Source organism: Ochotona princeps, chromosome 6 (assembly GCF_030435755.1).
Source record: "Ochotona princeps isolate mOchPri1 chromosome 6, mOchPri1.hap1, whole genome shotgun sequence".
In the NCBI taxonomy this organism is placed as follows: Eukaryota; Metazoa; Chordata; class Mammalia; order Lagomorpha; family Ochotonidae; genus Ochotona; species Ochotona princeps.
The window spans coordinates 55,614,277-55,634,071 of record NC_080837.1 but is presented as its reverse complement, the minus strand read 5'-3'; the positions used below and the strand labels follow the sequence as shown (position 1 = coordinate 55,634,071).

The window sequence follows — 19,795 nt, the reverse complement described above, 5'->3', positions numbered from 1 at the left end:
GTCCCCGGCAGTGTGCAGTGGACAGGTACCAGGCACAGCCCGGGGACCAGAGGAGAACAGAGGCTGTGTATTTTTTTTTAAGAGGCTTCAGAGCAAATACCTGTTTTTCAGGATTTGTTTGTTAGAATGTTTTTGACTGCTAGCTGTTGTAAACAGACTTCAGTTCACCTTGGACATGAGGAAACGTATTATCTCATGTCACTGGAAGTCCAGAGGTAGGTCAGGTTCCAGGAACAGGGAGATAAGCAGCCCCTTGATGTCACTAAGATCCCGAGTTCTTCCAACACCCTGTCCTGCCTTCCTCTGTGTTGCCTTCATCCTGAGACCAGCGCCCTTCCTGGGGGTGAGACGCCTGCCCGAGGCCCCAGGGCTGCTTGTTTTCCTTTCTGAGTCCAGCACGAAAGACAGACACGAGAGGACTGCTCCCTCCAGCATGAATTCTTCAGTTCATGCAGACCCCAGGTTCCCACTACTGCCGCCCATGAAAATTGCCACATGTTTGATTGATGTATTACCATTGCTGTATAATTTATTGTGCTTTTTAAAGAGCCCATACCTAGCTCTTAGCCCTAAAAGTGCGCATTTGTTAATCTGGGATAGGGATCCTGCACTAACCTATTGCCAGAGTTTCAAAGGGGTTCTCATGTACAACAAGGGAACTGAGCCCCTGGATCTGGCTGATGTAGCCCCCGCCCATGCTTCAATCTCTAACAATCCCCAGGGTAGGGCAGAGAACTAACTGGCTTAGAAAATGACCCTCAAAGTATCATTCCAGACCAGCAGATGTGGTGGGGAGCTGGGAGAAAGGCACGTTGCTCAGGGCCACACCAGGCCTGCTGGATAAGAAGCACAGGCCAGGGATTTTCCAGTATATGTTTCCACAAGCTGGCTGGATGACTCTATTGGATGTTCTGGTTTTGAGACCCACCATCCTGGAGCCACGAGACTCTGACTGTGGAGCAAGGGCAGGGGTGAGCAGTTGCACCAGTCCCAGAGCTGATATGACAGCATCGCCCAGGCCCCTGGGAACCTACTGCTCCCTTCTGCCACCGCCAGGCCAGTAAAAGGGACAGACAGGGCCGGCCACCAGAACCCCACAGTGCTTCTCAATGGTGCCATCCACACAGAGCTGCTGGGATGTTAGGAAGGGGAAAAGGCCTATTCTGAAGGTGTCCATTCCTGCCTTCCGTGCTACTCTGGACTGGTTTCTGATGTATACAGTTGGGAAGATGACCAGGGATGAACGTATTTCAATCGGAACAAGTTTCAACAGAATGCTTTACATTAGTAAAGGCAAAGGAAGTCTGAATAAAATCAGAACTTTATTTGATAACAATACATCAATATTGGCCCATAAATTATGACAAATACTTCACACTAATATCAGATGTTAACCATAGGGAAAACCAGGTATGAGTAACATGGGAACATATAAATAGGTCTCCACAACTTTCCTATAAATCCAAAACTATCCTAAATTGAACATTTTGTTCTTAAAATAGGACACAATGTTAGATAAAATGCTATTGACTAGAAATTCCTTCAGAAAAGCTTTATTTATGGGCCCGGCGGCGTGGCCTAGCGGCTAAAGTCCTCGCCTTGAAAGCCCCGGGATCCCATATGGGCGCCGGTTCAAATCCCTGCAGCTCCACTTCCCATCCAGCTCCCTGCTTGTGGCCTGGGAAAGCAGTTGAGGACGGCCCAATGCTTTGGGACCCTGCACCCGTGTGGGAGACCCGGAAGAGGTTCCTGGTTGCTGGCATTGGATCGGCGCGCACCGGCCCGTTGCGGCTCAGTTGGGGAGTGAATCATCAGATGGAAGATCTTCCTCTCTGTCTCTCCTCCTCTCTGTATATCCGGCTTTCCAAAAATAATAAATCTTTAAAATATATATATATATATATATATATAAAGAAAAGCTTTATTTAAATTAAACAGAAGTGTTTTTTTAATGCTTCATATTAAAATTTGACACTGCTCTATTTTCATGATTGATGGAAATGCTTTTTAGACATTTTCAGCTTCAGTGAGAGTTGGATTGGAAGATATTAATGAGTGTTCCTGATCGATCACACTTCCCAGAATCTGCGCATGGCCAGAATCATCAAAGAGCGCCCAAGAGGAGCTGATGCTTGTCTTTATCCTGAGAAACAATTAAGAGCTGGTAGAAATGGAAACTCACTTTCTTTGCCAATCTTACATGAGCTGGGAAGGAGTTAGACTCCGCAAGGAAAGAAACATGATCAGATGTGAGCTAAGGTCCTGTATTCCATCTTTTCTGGTTTCACCGACTCCATTGAAGTGAACTTACCTCCTGTGTCCTGAGGGGCGAACCATTCACCCCAGCAGACTAGTTCTTTACCAGCAGCTCTCAGGTTACCATACATCACTGAATTTATGCTTGATCCCTTAGCTGAGGCAAGGCGCATCTGATTTTTTGCTTGTAAAACAACTCTTATGAGGTTAACTAATCAGTTGATGGTTTTGTTTATGCCCATTCAATAATGGGTGTATTAATAAACTAATTATTAAATTTTTTTATCACAGATGATTGTGTTCTAATTAAAAAAAAAACAACTAAAAAGGAGTAATTGAAGGTGATACCATTTCTATGCTAAACAAATGGCTCCGAATGATTTATCCCATGATCTTTCTATACTGAAGTCTCTAAATTTGGTCTCCCAGTATGACCAATGAATAATAATAATAAAAATTCCAATGAATAATAACAATAACACCTATTTATTTTTGCACAGTAGCAAATGTTATCAATGTTTGACTAGTCAGTAAATAAGATTGCCCTTGCACACATTAATGTCAGTAAGTATGACAACAGACCTCCTGTTGATGTGCTAAAACACTAAAAAGAGTGTTCAGGCACAATAGGCGGGAGGGAAACTCAGGATGGTAGAACTTCTGACAGGACAGAAGAAATGTGGAGTGTTATCTTCAGAAATAAAATCAAAGCTGATGGCGCCCCTTCCATATTTCCAGAGTAAAACAGTACAGCTGTTGTGGAAGATAGTTTGGCAGCTCTTCAGAAAGTTAAGCATAGGGGCTGGCATTATGGCACAACAAGTTAAGCTGTAACCTGTGACCTGGCATGCCATGCCGTAGGAGAGTCAGTTCAAGTCCTGGATACCCTGTGTTTTCTGATTCATCTCCCTGCTAAAGTTCCTGGGAAAGCAGAAGCAGGCCTAAGTGTTTAGGCCTCTGCCACTCATACCTGGATGAAGTGTCTGGCTCCTGGCTTGGGTCTGGTCCAGTCACAGCCATTGCATCATTTAGGGGAGTGAACCAACAGTTGGAACAACGGTTGAAACAACAGTTGGAAGATCTCTCCTTCCCTCTGTAACTGGAGGGAGAGGCCTTTCAAATTAGTATCTTAAAAAAGACAAGCTAAATTTGACCTAAAATTTTTACTACCTGTTGAAAACAGGTAGTCAAGTGTGTACATATGCATGCCCCAATACCCAAAAGGGAGACTTGGAAAAAGCTGCTGGTTCCTGGCATTGGTCTGGCTTAGCCAATGGATGATAGATCTTTATTTGTCCCCCGCCCCCCACCTCTCTCTTTTACACGTTAAAATAAAACAGATCTTTAGAAAAAGAAAACGCTATGCTAAGTGGAAGAGCGCAGCCAGCAAAGATCACAGAACTCTAGTTGTAGAAAATACCCAGAATAGACCAACCCGTGGAGACAGAAAGCTGGTCAGCAGCTCTCTGGGTCTGGGAGACAAGGAAATAGAGGGTAATTGCTTACTGGTTAGAGGATTTTCTTTCGAGGTGGTGAAAATGTTTTGGGATTAGAGGTGGTGGCCACACAACTTCGTGAATGTGCTAAATGCTGCTGAATTGTTTCCTTTGAAGTGGTTAATTTGATGTTTTGTGAAGTTCACCTTATCTGAAAATATGCATAAACAGGAAAGTGAAAATGCTGTCATTTTACAGAAGAGAAGGCAGAGGCTTCTTCCTGCACCTCCCTGAAATGTCTGACTTGAGAAGGTTACTAGTGTCCAGCCTGCTGCATCTCCATTCCCCATCTGCAGGATGATGACATCAGACCCGGAGACAACTACGATCCCTTCCATTCTAAATTCTAAGGGACAGAAACTCAACATCTTTCCTTCCTGTCCTCTACATATTTGAGCATGACTGCATCTGGACAGCAGACATACCCTGGAAGACAAAGTGGATGTAAGTGCATGACAGGGAAATTAATTTTTTTTAACTTACTAATAATGCCATGTTGTTTTACTGTTCATTCCTTTTTTTCACATTTTACATTTTATTAATATTATTATTATTATCATTTTATGATACAGTTCCATAGCCTCCTGGCATTTCCCTTATCCCCTCCCCAATTCCCCCCACCCACCTAGTTCCTCTATATCATTACTAAAGTATAGTTCTTCGTACAAAGTCATATGTCCATCATTGCGGGCATGGACAACAGCAGAGAGTCCAGCATCCTATTGTTACGATATAGTAAACAGTTTCATTGTAAGTCCATCTTTGTCTGGAAGTAGAAATGCATACTACATCGAATCCTCACATCTCGGTATGTTAGACTCCATTTCACAGCTACTGTACATCCCCTCAAATGAAAAGTCATAATATAAAATCAACAATAGGAAGAAAAATAGAAATTTACATTGCCATGAAGTTAAATAACATGCTACTAAATCACTAATGTGAAAATCAAGAGCAACCCATTCCTAAAATGACAGGACCAAAGTACCACCCATACATATTATCCCTGAATGTAAATGGCTTAAGTTCAATCAAATGTCATAGATTAGTAGCTGGATTAAAAAAAAAACATCTATTTGTTGCCTACTGGAGACACATTTCACTAACAAAAATCAGCGGAGACTATATCGCATGGGTTTTGAAGTTTCTGTTAGTTTCATCTCTTCAAAATGCTTTCTTCTGATTGAATTCTTCAGTGACTCATAGATCATACAGTAGCATCATTTTCTGCAAGAAGGTTCTTACTGTCCATTCTTATAATGACAAAACGTAATGGACAAGTAACAAAAGCAAACTGCATGTTGACAAGGAGCTTGAGTTTATCCCCCCGGAGCTCACACTCTTAGCCCATGCCTGACTCCAGCCTGCTGCACCTGTGTGTGTAATCACACACTATGATTTTGCCAGTCATGGTATCTTTGGTTCCTCTGCCAAAGGCAGTGTTTCCAGCTTGAGCTGACTGGACATTCCTTGATTGATTAATGAGTGTCCTTGCTAGGAAGGGATGGCACCGAGAGATCAAGTTGCTCTTTAAACTACCCATGCCTTGCAATGAAAATAATCTAGAGCAATTTAAGGCCACCAGTCACCAGAATTTGCCTTGACTATTGCTTTACATGGAACTGGACTTATTATTTCTCTCTAAAAATAGTGAAGTACTACATCAACAGTACTTAAAGCATTTTTAATCATTTTTTTTGAAAGGCAGGGAGGCAGTGAGACGTCTTCCATCTGCTGTGTCACTACCCCAATGCCTACAACAGCCAGGATTGATCTAAGTCAAAGCTAGGAGTTGGAAACTTAATCTACATTTTCCACATGGGTGGCAGAGCCCCCAAATATGTGATCCATCACCTGCGGCTTTCCAGGGTGTGTGTGTTAGCAGGAAGCTGGATTGTCAGTGGAATTGCTGGGCCATGAAGCAGGCACTCTGGTATGGGATTGTGAGTGTCCCAAGTAGTGACTTAACTACTGCACCAAAAGCTCACACTGGTCCTGGGGTTTAAAGTCCTGGGTCACCCAGTATGTTCATTCCAGAAAATGAGTATATAATTTTCTTCCTTCCTTCCTTTCTTCCAAGGAGTCAGTCCTATCTACCAAGATTCTTCAGCTGGGACAATTTTGAGAGTGATCAAGGGTTATCTGTCACTGCTTCCCCTGTCAGTTTTGGCCCCTTTGAGGCTTTCTCACAAGGTCTTCCGAGGTTTCCGTTGACTCCAAATTGACAAAGATCATTAGCCACTGCTTCTCAGGGCCCACAGTCAGGCCAACCCTGTCTGGGCATCAGCTGGCCATCCAATCATCCGAAGTTCACTAGAGGAGATTCCAGCAGGGGACCAGAGTGGTTCTTGGTTACTTGGGGTGGGAGAGGGTCCGGCAGAAATAGGAGGAAAGGGCCTTGTTTCTGTCTGGCGATTCATCTCCATTTCACTTCTTGATACAAGTGAGCAGGGCTCCAGTTTTTACTTTAAGTCTCCGTGTCCAGGGCGCAAATATTTACCATGGTTGAATAGGGAGAGAAAGCCAAGAGACAGACGCCCTCCGAGAATTCCCCTTTGCCTTCTCCGGCTGCTGAGGTTTTGTTCCGGGTCACGCTAGTCTGTCTGGCAATCTCTTTCAGTGAATTTTCTTGGTGAACCTCCCTAGTCCCCTTTTCCTACTAGACGTCTCGTCCCAGAATCCAGCTGTGATTCAGGATCAGATATTGTGTTCCCAGGAAGTGTTTGTGAGGACTACGTGTCGGGAATCCTGTCCTGGAATTCACCTGAAGGTTCCTTGAGTACTGGCCCTTGAAAGGTTTGAGTAGTGGCGCCTCCTGCTGAAAATGTGAACCTATGACTTACCAGCTTCCTAGGATGAAACAGTTTCAGTCGTAAACCCTGGGCCACCAGACAGCTCCTCCTGGAGTACCCCTAAGCCTCTCCTACACGTGGGTCCTGTTTTGATTCTTTTTCTCTCCTCAGAGGTGGAGGGCTCTGTGCTATGGAGGAGTGAAAGTGAAAAACTTGTGGAGAATTGCATACAAAATCAGAAATACCTGAAAATCGAGTTCTTTCTCTTGTTCAACGAAGAAGCCAAGTCCATATTAAGGTGAAACTGAAAATATGGACATGGTGTTCCATACAATTTATGTGCCCTCCCCATTCCCATTCTGATTTCTGGTGTTCAGTGGGACACAAAGTCATAACTCTATAATGCAATTGACTTATCTGTGAATTACTAAAATGTCTTGTAGGTGGTATCTGTTCCTTTCTCCTTTCGGGGTACAACCATTCATGGAAAAAGCAAGAGACCTAGTTAATTCGGGGTTGGGGAGCAGAGACAGAGGGAGAACCTGTCTATATAGCCCACAGGTGTGCTACTGATTTTGAAAGTAGAAATTTAGAACATCATATTTTATTAAGGACCATGGAAAGTAAGTAGAAGGAAATATGTGGCAATGGAAAATGCAGTATTTGCAGTGTTCAATCAGCTATGACCCAGAGTTTTTTCCTTAGTCACACCCCTCTTCATGTGAGCACACAGTAGGAGTTAAATGAGTCTGTTACTGTATTCGGTGTTAAATCTGCATTCCTCCCCTTCAGCAGCCGGAGCCTGCTAAGGAAAGCTAGAGCAAAACCACTGTTCAGGTAATACCTTCGTTACCATGTTTATTTGCAAAAACCTGTGATGGGACCAACCCAGAACGTGGCAGGCAAGAAAGCTTGTTATGCAATTCTTGAACAGTTAAGATTCAGGTTTTCCATTTGCCTGGGGATTGTATGCAAAACAATATGCAAATGATGGGCCGGCTTTAAAAGGCCCATCTCTGCTCCAGCTTTTCCCTGGTCTCAAACGGGTGAGACTGGCGCGCAGCTCGCTGGGATCCCTCCCGGCCAGGGCAGCGGCCAGGGCAGCTCCGGCTGGGTGATGGGCAGGAGGCGGAGCGGGCGGCCCGGGAGGCGGTCTCAGGGCGGGGTCCATGACGCGCTGAGTCCGCCGGCCCCAGGGCCGGACCACAGCCTCTCCCTGCCCCAGGCCGCCGCTACGGTGGCTCGGCACCTACAACGGGGTCCTCCGACTCCTCACCGGGCTGGTCCTGCGCTGGGTTGCGGAGCACTGCAGGACTCGCACTGTTCCCTGACCAGAGATCCCCCCGGGCCCGAGTTGCCGACAACTTTCCCCTGTCCCTGGTGCTGCGGTGGTTCGGAGGCTGGGGGACCGTGGCCGCCACAGATTTCTGAACCCCGGGCTCCGCTTCCCAAACCTTGGCTCGGCGCTCCCGTGAGTTGCTCTCCCCGTGCCTGCACATTAGGGGTCCGTGCTCTCCGTCTTGCAGGTGAGATGCCCTTGGAACACATTATGAACCGGGATCTGGAGAAAATCGCCGTAGAGTACATCGTGCCCTGCCTGCACGAGGTGGGCTTCTGCTACCTGGACAACTTCCTGGGCGAGGTGGTGGGCGACTGTGTGCTGAAGCGCGTCAAGCAATTGCACCAGGACGGGGTCCTGCGGGATGGCCAGCTGGCGGGGCCGCGCGCAGGAGTCTCCAAGCGGCACCTGCGCGGCGACCAGATCACGTGGATTGGAGGCAACGAGGAGGGCTGCGAAGCCATCAACTTTCTCCTGTCGCTCATCGACAGGCTGGTTTTGTACTGCGGGAGCCGGCTGGGCAAATACCTTGTCAAGGAGAGGTCCAAGGTAGGGAGGATCACACACTGCGGGTTGGAGAGGGGGGGACAGGAGTGGCAGCAGGAGTATGCCCTTTCCAGTCTGTAGCTCACCAGCTTCGCAGGGGTGTGAGCGAGTTTGGGGTTTTAACTAAGAAATCAGCCAGGTTTGTTCTTGGGCCCTATACACTCCCCGTTTTCCCCTGTCCAGCTGCTGTTAGAAGGTCTGCATTAAGAGGCTCGGATGACCCCTGTTGACGTTGAAATATCCAGATGGGTTGGCTAACCAACATCCAGACGGGAAGCGATGTGAGGGAACATGGTATTTGTTCGGAGGGACATCTGTGATTGCCCTTTGTGGTGGTTAGATGGGATTCTTACAAAAGCACTTCAGTTTTGGAGGCCATTTGGCTATTGCAGAGGGGTGTTAGGTGTGGGGAGGAAGGCGGACAAAGAAAAGGGTAAAACTCCTTACTTCTCCGGTCTGTCCTTGATTCCTTGGAAAAGAGCACTGTTAGATCATCAGCTTGACAGGAAATTCTCTCTGGGTGCTGAACCCTGCATATCCTCCTTCCTTTTCCCAGTTATGAGCTGATGGCAAAATTCTCTTAGCACAAGCAGGTGAGTTCCGGCTGGGAGTGTGGGCAAGTGGCTGGACCTGGAAAGAAACCATGTTTTTGTTCACAGAGCTGGAAAGTGACTCCCTGGCTGGTAATGAATCTTGGAAACACACACAGGTACTTTGACAGAAATGTATGAACACTCATCAGGATGTTGCTGCATGTGTGTGTTCCTTTGGGAGAGTCTTGCTCTTCATTCTTGCCTTCAAATGATAATCCAGCCCATTTTTCCTGGTCAGTTTTGAGTGACTTGTGCTTCTATGGTGGTGTGGAGACACTCAAAATTGTGCAAAATGTTGCCTGAAACCCAAGTGAGGCGAAGCAGGCTCGCAGCAGAGGGAAGATGAACATCCGCCCGGGTACCGTTCTTAAGACAATAAATGTAGCATTTCTCAGTCTAAGATCCTGTGGCAGGCCGAACTGGTGTTGTCTCATTTGTCCCACAAAATGATAGAGCACTCTGAATAACAGAGCAGTTGAGAAAAACTGGAAGCTGAGGGTTGAGGTGAGTGAGTAGAGTCGGGAGCCAAAGATGGCTGTTCACCTTTCAACCCAGGAGGAACTGTCTAGAAATCTGAAAGTATTGCAACTGGCGGATACACATGCAATGAATCTTAGAAGAAAATGCTGCCTTCTAAATTTTGCTTTGATTTTTGGGGGAAAAGTTACCATAAGCTGAACTCTGTAGAGGAATGACATTAAAGTCTTTCTTTATTCTTCCAACATCACTTTGGTGTATTAAAAAGTCATTTTTTTTAAAAATGAGATTTGCTTTTGCAGTAAGTGGTGTTACTTGTCTCCTAGAAAGGAGGAGGAGGCTTACCTTCAGTGATGCTGGGCCCTGGTAGCTTCACCCTGGAAAGCAGTTGGCTTCCTAACAGTGTTCTTAAAGGTCTCTTCTTATCTCAGGTACTAGGAATTTTCCCTCCAGAATTTTAGGAACAAAATTTGCTCTGGAGGAGCCAGAATTAATTGGCTAACAAGAGGTCACTGACATATTTGAAAGTTAAAGATTTTTGTTTAGCTTCAGACTAGAATGAACTGACATTGAACGGAACACACTGTGTTAACTCAGGAAAAGGAATAACAATTCCTAGATGTGATTACCCAGATATGGGTTATCTTCTGGGTGGGAAATCACTCAACTCTGCCTGCAGGTGACTGAGTTGAAAAGAGAACATTGGTCAAGTCTACAGAAAGTACGTCTCCCAACTCCAGATTTCTAGATTCACTTTGGCTGTTTTAGCACAGAGCTCTTTATTCCTGCCTTCAGGAAAACACCTGCAAATTCAGATATTTCTTGGCCAATTAGAACCAAATGCAAACCAGACTTGAGCAAACAGTACAGTGAAATTGTTTTATTTGCTTGTCTGAAGAAGTCCTCTTCTTGATGCATTGTGGCTAGTCGTCTCTTGTTTGAAGTTTATTCTAATGGCATTGTGGAGGCACATCCCATTTCCAGTGATTTATGTAAGTTTCACCCCAATTTAACCTTTTTACTTCTTATTTCTTCTTCTCTCAAACAAGTCCTGCATGTTGCATTGCTTCCAACAGTACATCAAGCGGGTTTTAAATTTTCATAAAAAATGTTTTTTAAATGTTTTTTAAATGTTTTTTAAAGGTTGGACATGTTTGAATATTTTATTTTCAAGCTTGCATAAATGTGAAAATAGAAAAGGTAGTATAATGAGCTCCCATCACTCTGTTTCAACAATTTTAGATTGATTTTTTGAAATAACTTTGAATTTCTTGACATTATGTGTATAAAAATGTTCATCTTAACTTCTTTTGTTGTTTTCTGCTGGATTTTTAGAGGTTGTTAAGTGAAGCGATGAGCCCCTTTAGTGGAGGGAAGCAATAGGGAAGGCTTTGAGAAAAACAGAAACATGTACTGATCCTAAAAAAAAAGAAGCTGCAGAAGAGGACAGAAATAAATATTAGAAAGTGCTTCTGCCTGCCAGAAAAGTTGTTACTGGTCAGAGTTTATCTGCTTCTTTATCTTTGTTGGTAAGAAGGGCTGGGGTGCTGAAGCCCCTGTGGAAAAGTGGTTTCCTGTATCCTACAGCAGCATGGCGCCCCCTAACCTCAAATATGGTCATTGCCTTATGGTTTGCAAAGGATTTCTATTTCCTGGTGGAGATTTTAGGCTATATCCAAGATGAATATTGGTCATCATTTTCTCGTGTTGTATTCGCTGCCTAGATCTTGTAAATGGCTAGTTTCCAGAATATGTGAAATGTAGAGAACTGAAAGTTCTTCTCTTTGAAGCATCTCACTATGAATTCTGTGTGTAGGATCTCTAATAATAAATACCTTTGAGCATCTTGCTGGGTCTGGCAATGTGCTCAGCACTTTCCAAAGACATCTCAATCTTCAGAACAATGATCTGAAACAAATTGAATGCTTCAATTTGGCCCTAAGTCAGTGGTAAGCAGCAGTTTACCATTGGATTGTAGGGGCTTAGGCATGGAGTTACTCATCTTTTGACCTTAAGCAAGTTGCTTAAGTTGACACTAAGTGTAAAATTGAGGGAAAGCAATACCTTAAAGTATTTTGGGGGAAAAGGAACATTAAGATAATGTACATAAAAAAGACCTCCAATAAAATGATTAATATACCTTGACAACAAGACAACAAGATACTAGATTCTCCATCACTGTCGTGCGTATAATGTCATGACACATGTAAAGAGCAAAACACTGGAGTTGTGACTGCAGCTGAAGGACTGTTTTATTGTAAAATACAGGGGGAGGTGGGGAGGTGGGGAGGTGGGGAGGTGGGGAGGAGAGAGGGAGGAGGCAGGAAAGGGGAGACACTCTATATCTGCAAAACTATATAATGGACTGTATGAATAATAAAAGATAATGTCCATAAAATCATTATCAGAATTCTAAGGCTTCATCTGGATTCTGAGGTTTCAAGTGGGAGATATGAGAGTCTAATCCAGGTTTGTCCGGCTCTGGATTCTGTTCTTTATTATGCCTCCCCCCCCCCCCCCCGATTTTCTCATCCTTCCATGTATAAAACAAGTTTTTTTTTTATGAAGATTTCTTTATCGATGGGTAAAGGAGAGGGAGAGGAGGGCAGGGGGAATCTTCCACCTACTGGCTTACTCCCCAAAAGGCTGCAACAGCCAGGGCTAGGCCAGGATAAAACCAGGAGCCAAGATCTCCATCTGGGTCTCCTATGTGGGTGGCAGGAACCCAAGTACTTGGGTCATTAACATTAACAAGTTGCTGGATTGGAAGCAGAGAAGCTACAATTCAACTGATATGGGGTGTGGGTGTGGCACATGGTGGCCTAACCAGCTGTACCACAAGGCTGGCCCCCCTCCAAGTGTTTTTAGAGCATTCACTCACTGTCTAGGGCAAACTGTGCCAGAGTTTTGGATAAAGTGGTGAAGAAACTTACATGTAACTTTGGATTATAGAATATTTTAGTATATACCTAACTAATTCTGAAGCCTTGAAAAAAAAAAACAAACCTCAAATGTTGAACTGGGTCAGTTGAAAATATTTGAGGCAGAAGTGCAGTATACCGCCAGGGTTTTTCCTGCTATGGGTTTTAGGAAAGGTCCTCTTGAGCAAGGCTGGTTGCAGCTCTGGGTTATGGGATTGGGACGGTTGATGGTGAATAGCAAGGTTAAGTCCTCCACTAGAGATGACACCCAGGAGTTGTGTCTAGGCCCAAGAGGTGATGAATCGAAGCACACATGTTGCCCAGTAGTGGGCTTATTCCCCTGTGGTTGGGCAGTACCAGCTTCGGCCCACCCTTCTTGTGTGGTGTCAGGAATAGCCCTTCGTTACAGTAGGAGCTTCTCCTGGTTGTGACCTACTTGAGCCAGCAGCAGGACAATGCACTGCACAGACCAGGCTCTCAGGACAAGTGCAGGCAATGCAGCCGGGCTGCTGAGAAGCCTGTAGCCCCAAATCGGGCCCAGAAACCCCTGAACATGCGTGATGACCAGTGGGCTGCTTTTGTTTCTGAAAGTTCATAGCCTCCATTTTGCTTCTTTGTACTCTTTCCTTCTCTCCCTCTGTGCTCCTCATGAGTCTTGTTTTTGTTCCACATGCGGCTCAAGAAGGTGGCTCCATCACGGCTACCCTTGGCCTTGAGGTCACTTGGGCAACATTTCATGATCCCTTTGTTTAGTGCTTGAGAAAGTCTAGTTGTCTCACCCTGGCTCAGGGACCTATCAAAGCCTTGGTTGGGGACAGTGGAGGATGTGTCACAAGTAAGGTTTCCAGCGTCTGTAGGAGATATGTGAGGACTGGATATCATACTTGCTGTCTGCTTGTGCATAAGGTATTTTAGGAAGATGGGGTCACTGAGTTTACAGCACTGGAATATCCTTCTGTAAGGACATAAGAAAGTCCTATGAAGACATAAGGACATAAGAAAGTCCTATGAAGGCTTTTGCGAGACAACTTAACTTTTGAAGAGAGGAAATTTAGGAAATAGTCATCAGAACACTACCCCAGTGAAAATGAAGCAAGTCCCTCTGTGTGAGTAGTCATGGCTTTCTTTATTTGTTGAATGACATTCAGGACAAAGAAGGAAAAGTGTGTATTTATGATTTTGTCTCCATTTTAGTCTACCGGCCACACCACCACAACCTGATCTGCCTTCAGTGAAGTGAGCAATTGGGAGGGAAAGATATCAATTTACTTTATCCATTGACGTCATTGAATGCCTTGCATTGTGGTAGACCTCTACAAGGATGGGGGAGGGAGATGGAAGGTGGGCGTAATGAAGAACAGCTCCAAGAGGTGAGCTGAGAGCTGAGTGTTGCATAGTGGCCCCCCCCAAGCTTTGCTTTCTTGTCTTTTGGTTTAAAAGCCCATTGTTACTTTCATTTGTTATTACTTCTCTTTGGGATTTCTTCATTTTCACTATTAATTTAAAATGAAGTAGCCTAAATATGTAACCACAACCATAGCAGGCTTTGGTAAGAAGGGTTTCTAGAGGGAGAGATGTAACAGAAATCACGGCAATCCAGTTCCTCATCGAGCAGTTGAATTGTTTTTCCTACTTGGAGCGATGCTGTCGGGAGCAGGTCATTGCCACTGGACCTTTGACAGCCGCCCTAGTAGAGAAGGTCCTGTCCTGGCTGGCTTGTACCAGGAGTCAGCTTGAGTGGGCCCAGGCTTGCTAGGTCAGTTTAGCTGGACTAGCACTTTATGTGAGAATTTTAAATATCATTCTGACTGAGAAGTGATAGAAATACCTTTAATTGGGTCTGCCTTCAGCTTTTGGGTGTGGTAAATTATTTCCCTTTTGGATGTCATTCAGTTCAAGCCAAATTGTTAAATTCTTCATTGCTGACTGTGACTCTTGGAAAATGCCTCATTTCATAAATAACAACAGCCTCGCATTGTGTAAGCCCTTTCTGAGAATGCAGCAGGTCGATAAGATTTCTCTGAAGAAACGTAAAGCAGGAATAGGAGTGGAGTGGGAGAAGTGGGAGGGGGCCATTCTGCCCCACCCGTAAGCAGAGCTCATCTCTTCCAAGCACCTCGGGCTTAAACCCAGAGACTTGCTCACCCATGGGCTTTGATGAGTCAATCTGGCAGGGCCCCTGCTCTAGACTCCACTTTGTGGCCCCTAGAACAATGAGATGCCATTTTGCTCCATGTCCATTGAAGACCAAGCAGGAGTTTGAAGGTTGTTTGCAGCAACAGACCTGGGCAGCCCTTTGTAGCAGTGCTTTGTCGCTGTTAACTCACGTTGCTCTAAGAAGTGCATGTCACTTTTCTCTAGTGCTTGTCCAGAGCACATGTTCTGACAGTAATGATAGTTCCGATGTATTCTGCCGGGCATCTGCTGGGGTGCCCAGCGGGTAACCTAATCCAGAGGCATCGGAATTGTAAATACAACAGACAAATCATTTCAGGATGCCAGACTGAGGCACGGAGCATTGGCAGAGTGCCAGGAGCCGTTGATTTGGCTCAGATTCAGAGCTCTGTGTCTGTTTGCCAAGCAAGATTAGTGAGCTTGGTTAATTATACCTAGAATTTGTACCCCCTTTTCTCTCAATTATTTCTGTCTTAAACCAGTGAGACACTGACTAACTTTGCATCTTCTTTCAATGCTAATCTGTGGGTGAGTTTCTGCTCTTGATCTTGATGAGTTGGGAGTGACTGTGCATGCACATTTTTTACCCTGGCCCCAGCCCAACCTCAGCTTTACAGAACCATGGATTGGCTGTTGTATAATGAAGGCTTTCAGGTCTTACATTGGATTCTTTCTGTACCTGCTTCCATGTGTAACACAGTGTCAATACCTCCTGATTAAGTCAACCTGGTTTTTATTCTCTAAAAGGTTCAGTGATCGGTGTTTCTAAATTTCCAGAGTAAACGTGCCTCACACACACACACACACACACACACACACACAGACGATTGCTTGGGTTATAGTGTTTGTTTTTTCCTTCTTTTCCCTTCTTTTTTCTTTCTCTTTCCCCCACCCTCCCCACCTTCCATCTGCTACTTAACTCCCAAATGCCTATACTTCTCTGCCCAAACCTGGAGCTGGCAGCAATCCAGGTGCCCCATGTGGGTGGTAGAGCCTCCCATGCACTTCATCACCTGAAGTCCACAGCTGGCGCCATGTACTCAAAGTACAGCTTTCACATCTGGAGGAGCTTGCTCTGTATTTTTCAGGCACAAAATTCTGCCTGAGCCTGTGTCTTAGTCTTCTGGTTTCTGGTTATCTATATGGTCAAAGCTGAGTTGATGTACTACTTGGGAAGCTCAATACTCACACAGGGGGATCATGTCTTTCATATTCATAGTGTTTCATAGGTTAATTCAAATGACTGGAATGGGTTTAAAAAATTCTTTCAATACAAATATTGAAGATTCAGGCAAGAACATGTAGTATTACTGATACAAATGTGACTGTTATACTTCACTATTATTTTGAAAATAATAATTTTGATTATTTTTGCTTTTTTTAAAAAAAAGTTCACTGCAGAACCTCAAGTTTTGTCTTTTTTTTTAAAATCGTTATTAAATTTTTTGTTTCCCTTTCCCAGTAGAAATCCTTAAGTTAGAAAGTTGGTCTCTTTTTTTTTAAGAGACTTTAACCATAAGTCACCTATCTTTGCCTTTTGTTCTGTCTATAATCCAGTAGATATTGCAGATCACAGAGCAAGGAGATGGGCAGTTATTGCTTAATTCCAAGGTTCTTTGAGGGGCTAAGGCTGTCAGTTCTTAGAGACTTAAGTTGGCACTGAGAGGTGCATGGTTAGCTTATGTCTGGGTTCTTGACTGGTCAATAACGCCTATGACCCTCTTGTGTTCTTATGTGAATGTCGACGATGGCAAAATAATCTCCAGTCAGCCACATGATTGTTATTTCTTGCTCTGTGCCTGTGGTTCCTGGAAAAGGAAAAACAAAACCTACAGGACAAGACCAAACATCAAAGTCTTGGCAATTAGAAGATCCTTGTGGTCAACAACCTGTAGGGCCTGCTACACTGCAGCTCCATTCAGCCAGACTGTGTTAGAGACAGGTTGATTTGCCATGGAAAAGGCAGGCACTTTATGGTAAGGGTGGGAGGCTGGAAGAGTGTGGGAGTGTAGGACCTGATGGTGGGTGGGCTAGCACCTACGTCCAGGGCACTGTGTAGGGACTTTGTTTTCATTTATGGATTAATTTGATATTTATTTTTATATTAATTTGAAAAGTTTGTTCTGTGCCTTCTAGTAGGCACTAGGATGAATGTTTTACACCTTATATACATCTCGTGCTCTTGGGCAAGTCAGTTCTCCAAGAATGCTTCATCTAGAGTATTCACATAAGTACAACAATATATATCTTCTCCCAGGATTAGCAAGACTTAAATGCAAAGAAAGACTACATTTTTACCTGAAATATATTTTTCATCCAGTGCTGTAAGTACCTTGTTTTTGACTCCTGGAGAGAGAAATCTCCAGTAACAGTGGACTTGACAGTAACCCTTGGAGGCAGAACCCAACCCAGGCCAGCGATGCTGGGAAGTTACAACAGGAATGTTGCTGTTCACTTCAGGAATGACGCTACAAAGACTGTGCCACACACCAGGAGTTCCTCTCATTTCCTGCACTACCTGGTCCCTTTCAGTTCTCCAAATTAACTAGAGCAGTGGACTAATTCCACATTACTTTTTTTTTAATTCTTAGGAGTGGCAAAATCTCTTGATTTTTCCCAAAAAAAAGTTGTGGTTTTCAGTGGTCTCTCCATTAGCAACACCACCACCTGAGAACATATTGTTAATGCAAATTCTTTGGCTTTTCTCCTAGGAAGTTCACAGTGTCTCCGGCTGATCTTTAATTGTGCTCAAGTTTGAGAATCAATGTATAAAATTAAGACATTAAGAGGCAGCTACGGGCCAACACTGTGGACGAGTGTGTTTGGCACCTGCCTTTAATAGCATCATTCCATATGAACATGTCTTTAACGCTTGACTGCTTCACCTCTGATCCAGCTCCTCTGCATTCCAGACGCATCAGCAGGAAGTGGAATTGAAAGTAGAGCAACTGGCTCTCGAACTTGGGTCCCCATAGGATGGCAGATGTTTAACTCTCCACCCCTATGGTAGCTTAACCTGCACCACAACTCAAGCCCCCTTAACAGGTATCTAATAATCTAGGTATCCAATAGAGAGTGAATTAAAGTACCCAGGAAAAATGGTAAAAGTCAATGATTTTTGATGCTCACAGACTGCCTTGGGGGCCAATGATTCTGTCATTAATGGGCATTTATTAGTGTCAACTGTGAGTACCACACAGGAGCTCAACGTGGTCTTGGCCCTCGAGGATAAGAAGAATGTTAGAGTCAGAGAAGCCTGAAAGGTGGGGCTTTTGTGGGGGCGGGGTCAGAATATATGACAAACAAATGGACAGTGGCTCAATTGGAATCAAAGGTATGATTACTTAGAGGTGAATCCATGGCTGCCACATGCCTTTTGGCTGGCATGGAGGGCTTTGATGTCCCAGTCCAGTGTGTAAACCTGTGTTTGGTAAGGCAGGAGCACCATCAGACCAGCCTTTGTCGTATTAGCCCGGAGTGGAACGAAGGCTATTTCACTGATGGTCCCAGTGGATGCAATAGCACCTGTTTTCAGATCCAGCCCCCACCCAGATACCCAACTCCCATCCTCACCTAGAAGAGCCTCCACTTTCCTCTCCCTGAAACAGCAGCTCTTCCGGATCTCACCCCTTCTCTGAACCGCAGTGAGTCTGTATCTAGTGAATTCCAACTTGACTGTGGAAAGTGCTGCATCCGTGGCTGTTTGCTATAGCAGTGAAGTTGTCTCTGGACAAGTGTTGGGCATCAGTAAGGAAAATTTATCGCATCCTTCGGATTCCTTTGCCTGGTGCTACTCCTTTTCTTCCCCTGGGAAACAAACTTTTGTATTCCCTTTTTAAATTTTTTTAAATTTTGTCTTAACTTACCTTCTAACTCTGAAACAAGTGTTGATCAGAGTTACAATACAGACCTTGGAGAGGAAGGGGAGGGTGCCTTGGGGAGGTAAGAGCAGCCCAGACCATGGGCTGTTGACCAATTTCAGTCCAAGCCGCTTTTATAGTGAGCTTTAACCTGGCCTGCAAGGGAATAACCCATGTAAAGACAATAGCCTGTACATCTGAGCTTGCTTGGAGGAATCAAATTCAATTTCCTTTGCCCACTGGCTTTCTTTTTTCTTCTTCTTTTTTCAAGATTTATTTATTTTTATTGGAAAGGCAGATTTACAGAGAGGAGAGACATAGAGAAAGATCCTCCATCCACTGGTTCACTCACTTTCCCAGTACCTGTAGCAACTGCCAGAAACTGAGCCTATCTGAGGCCAGGAGCCAGGAGTTTCCCTGGGTCTCCCGTGCAGGTGCAGGGTTCCAAAGCTTTGTGCCATAATATACTGCTTTCCCAGGCCACAAGCAGGGAGCAGCTGGAACATGAACCGGTGCCTATATGGGATCCTGGCACATACAAAGCGAGGATTTAGACACTAGGCTACCACACATTGGCTTTTGTGGAAATTCTTCCCTTGGTGCTTTTTGTTCATAAACTCAACTCCTGCTCATCAAGTAGGCTTCACTGGGATCAAAGAGGCATGTTACCGAGCCTCCTGGTGCCTTGGTTTTCTTGTCTATAAAAGGGAAATGTTTCCATCTTGTGTAGTTATTAAGAGCGAATGAGTTAAGATTTGTAAAGCATGCAGAATGGTATCAGGCACAGCAAACACCATAAAAATGTTTGTTCAGTCAATCCATGTGGTCACTGGATTTCTTGAATTTCACGTCTGGGCTTGCTGTGTGACAATTCTTTCACTCAGTGGGTGTATTTGTCGACATGTGGAAATGGAAATAGGGGGTTTTCCTGTCTTAACAGTATTACCTCAAGGTGGTTTTTCATGACATGTTTTGATTGGTAACTGTTTTTTTTAAATGTATTACCATTCACTAAGTCCTGTCCCACCAGTGTCGTTAAGTTGTCATGGATTTCTTCCCATTTTTTCGGATGAGTTGCAGTTGAAAATCGAAACAGAATCATACTTAATTCTCTGACAATCCCACAGTCACAACAGTTCTTCTTTTTCTTTTCGTTTTCTTTTTTTTTTTTTTTTAACTCTTCTGCCCAGCCCAGAATCTTTATAAAACTCCAGGTTCAGGTATATTCTTCTGATAAAACAGTTGTCTCCCTTCAGAGGTGGTTAAACAGCCTGAGTCCCACCCCCATCCTGGTTTAGGAATTACTCATGACTTTGTTTTGCCATGGCAACACGATAACT

The 19,795-nt window shown here is 44.4% G+C and overlaps 1 protein-coding gene across 3 annotated transcripts in view; it reads left to right on the top strand.

Moving 5' to 3' along the window:
- The first annotated feature begins 4,116 nt into the window (after nt 1–4,116).
- Nucleotides 4,117–19,795, top strand: part of EGLN3 (egl-9 family hypoxia inducible factor 3) — a 30,037-nt gene continuing 14,358 nt past the window's right edge. Inside the window, exons 1-3 of one of the 3 annotated variants that reach the window (XM_058666327.1) lie at nt 4,117–4,196; nt 6,716–6,842; nt 8,071–8,432. In XM_058666327.1, the coding sequence (XP_058522310.1) occupies nt 8,076–8,432 (357 nt within the window). In that variant the 5' untranslated portion in view covers nt 4,117–4,196; nt 6,716–6,842; nt 8,071–8,075. Of the gene's footprint in view, nt 4,197–6,715; nt 6,843–7,591; nt 8,433–19,795 lie in introns of those variants that run through there. The other 2 variants (XM_058666326.1, XM_058666325.1) reach the window with 2 other exon arrangements.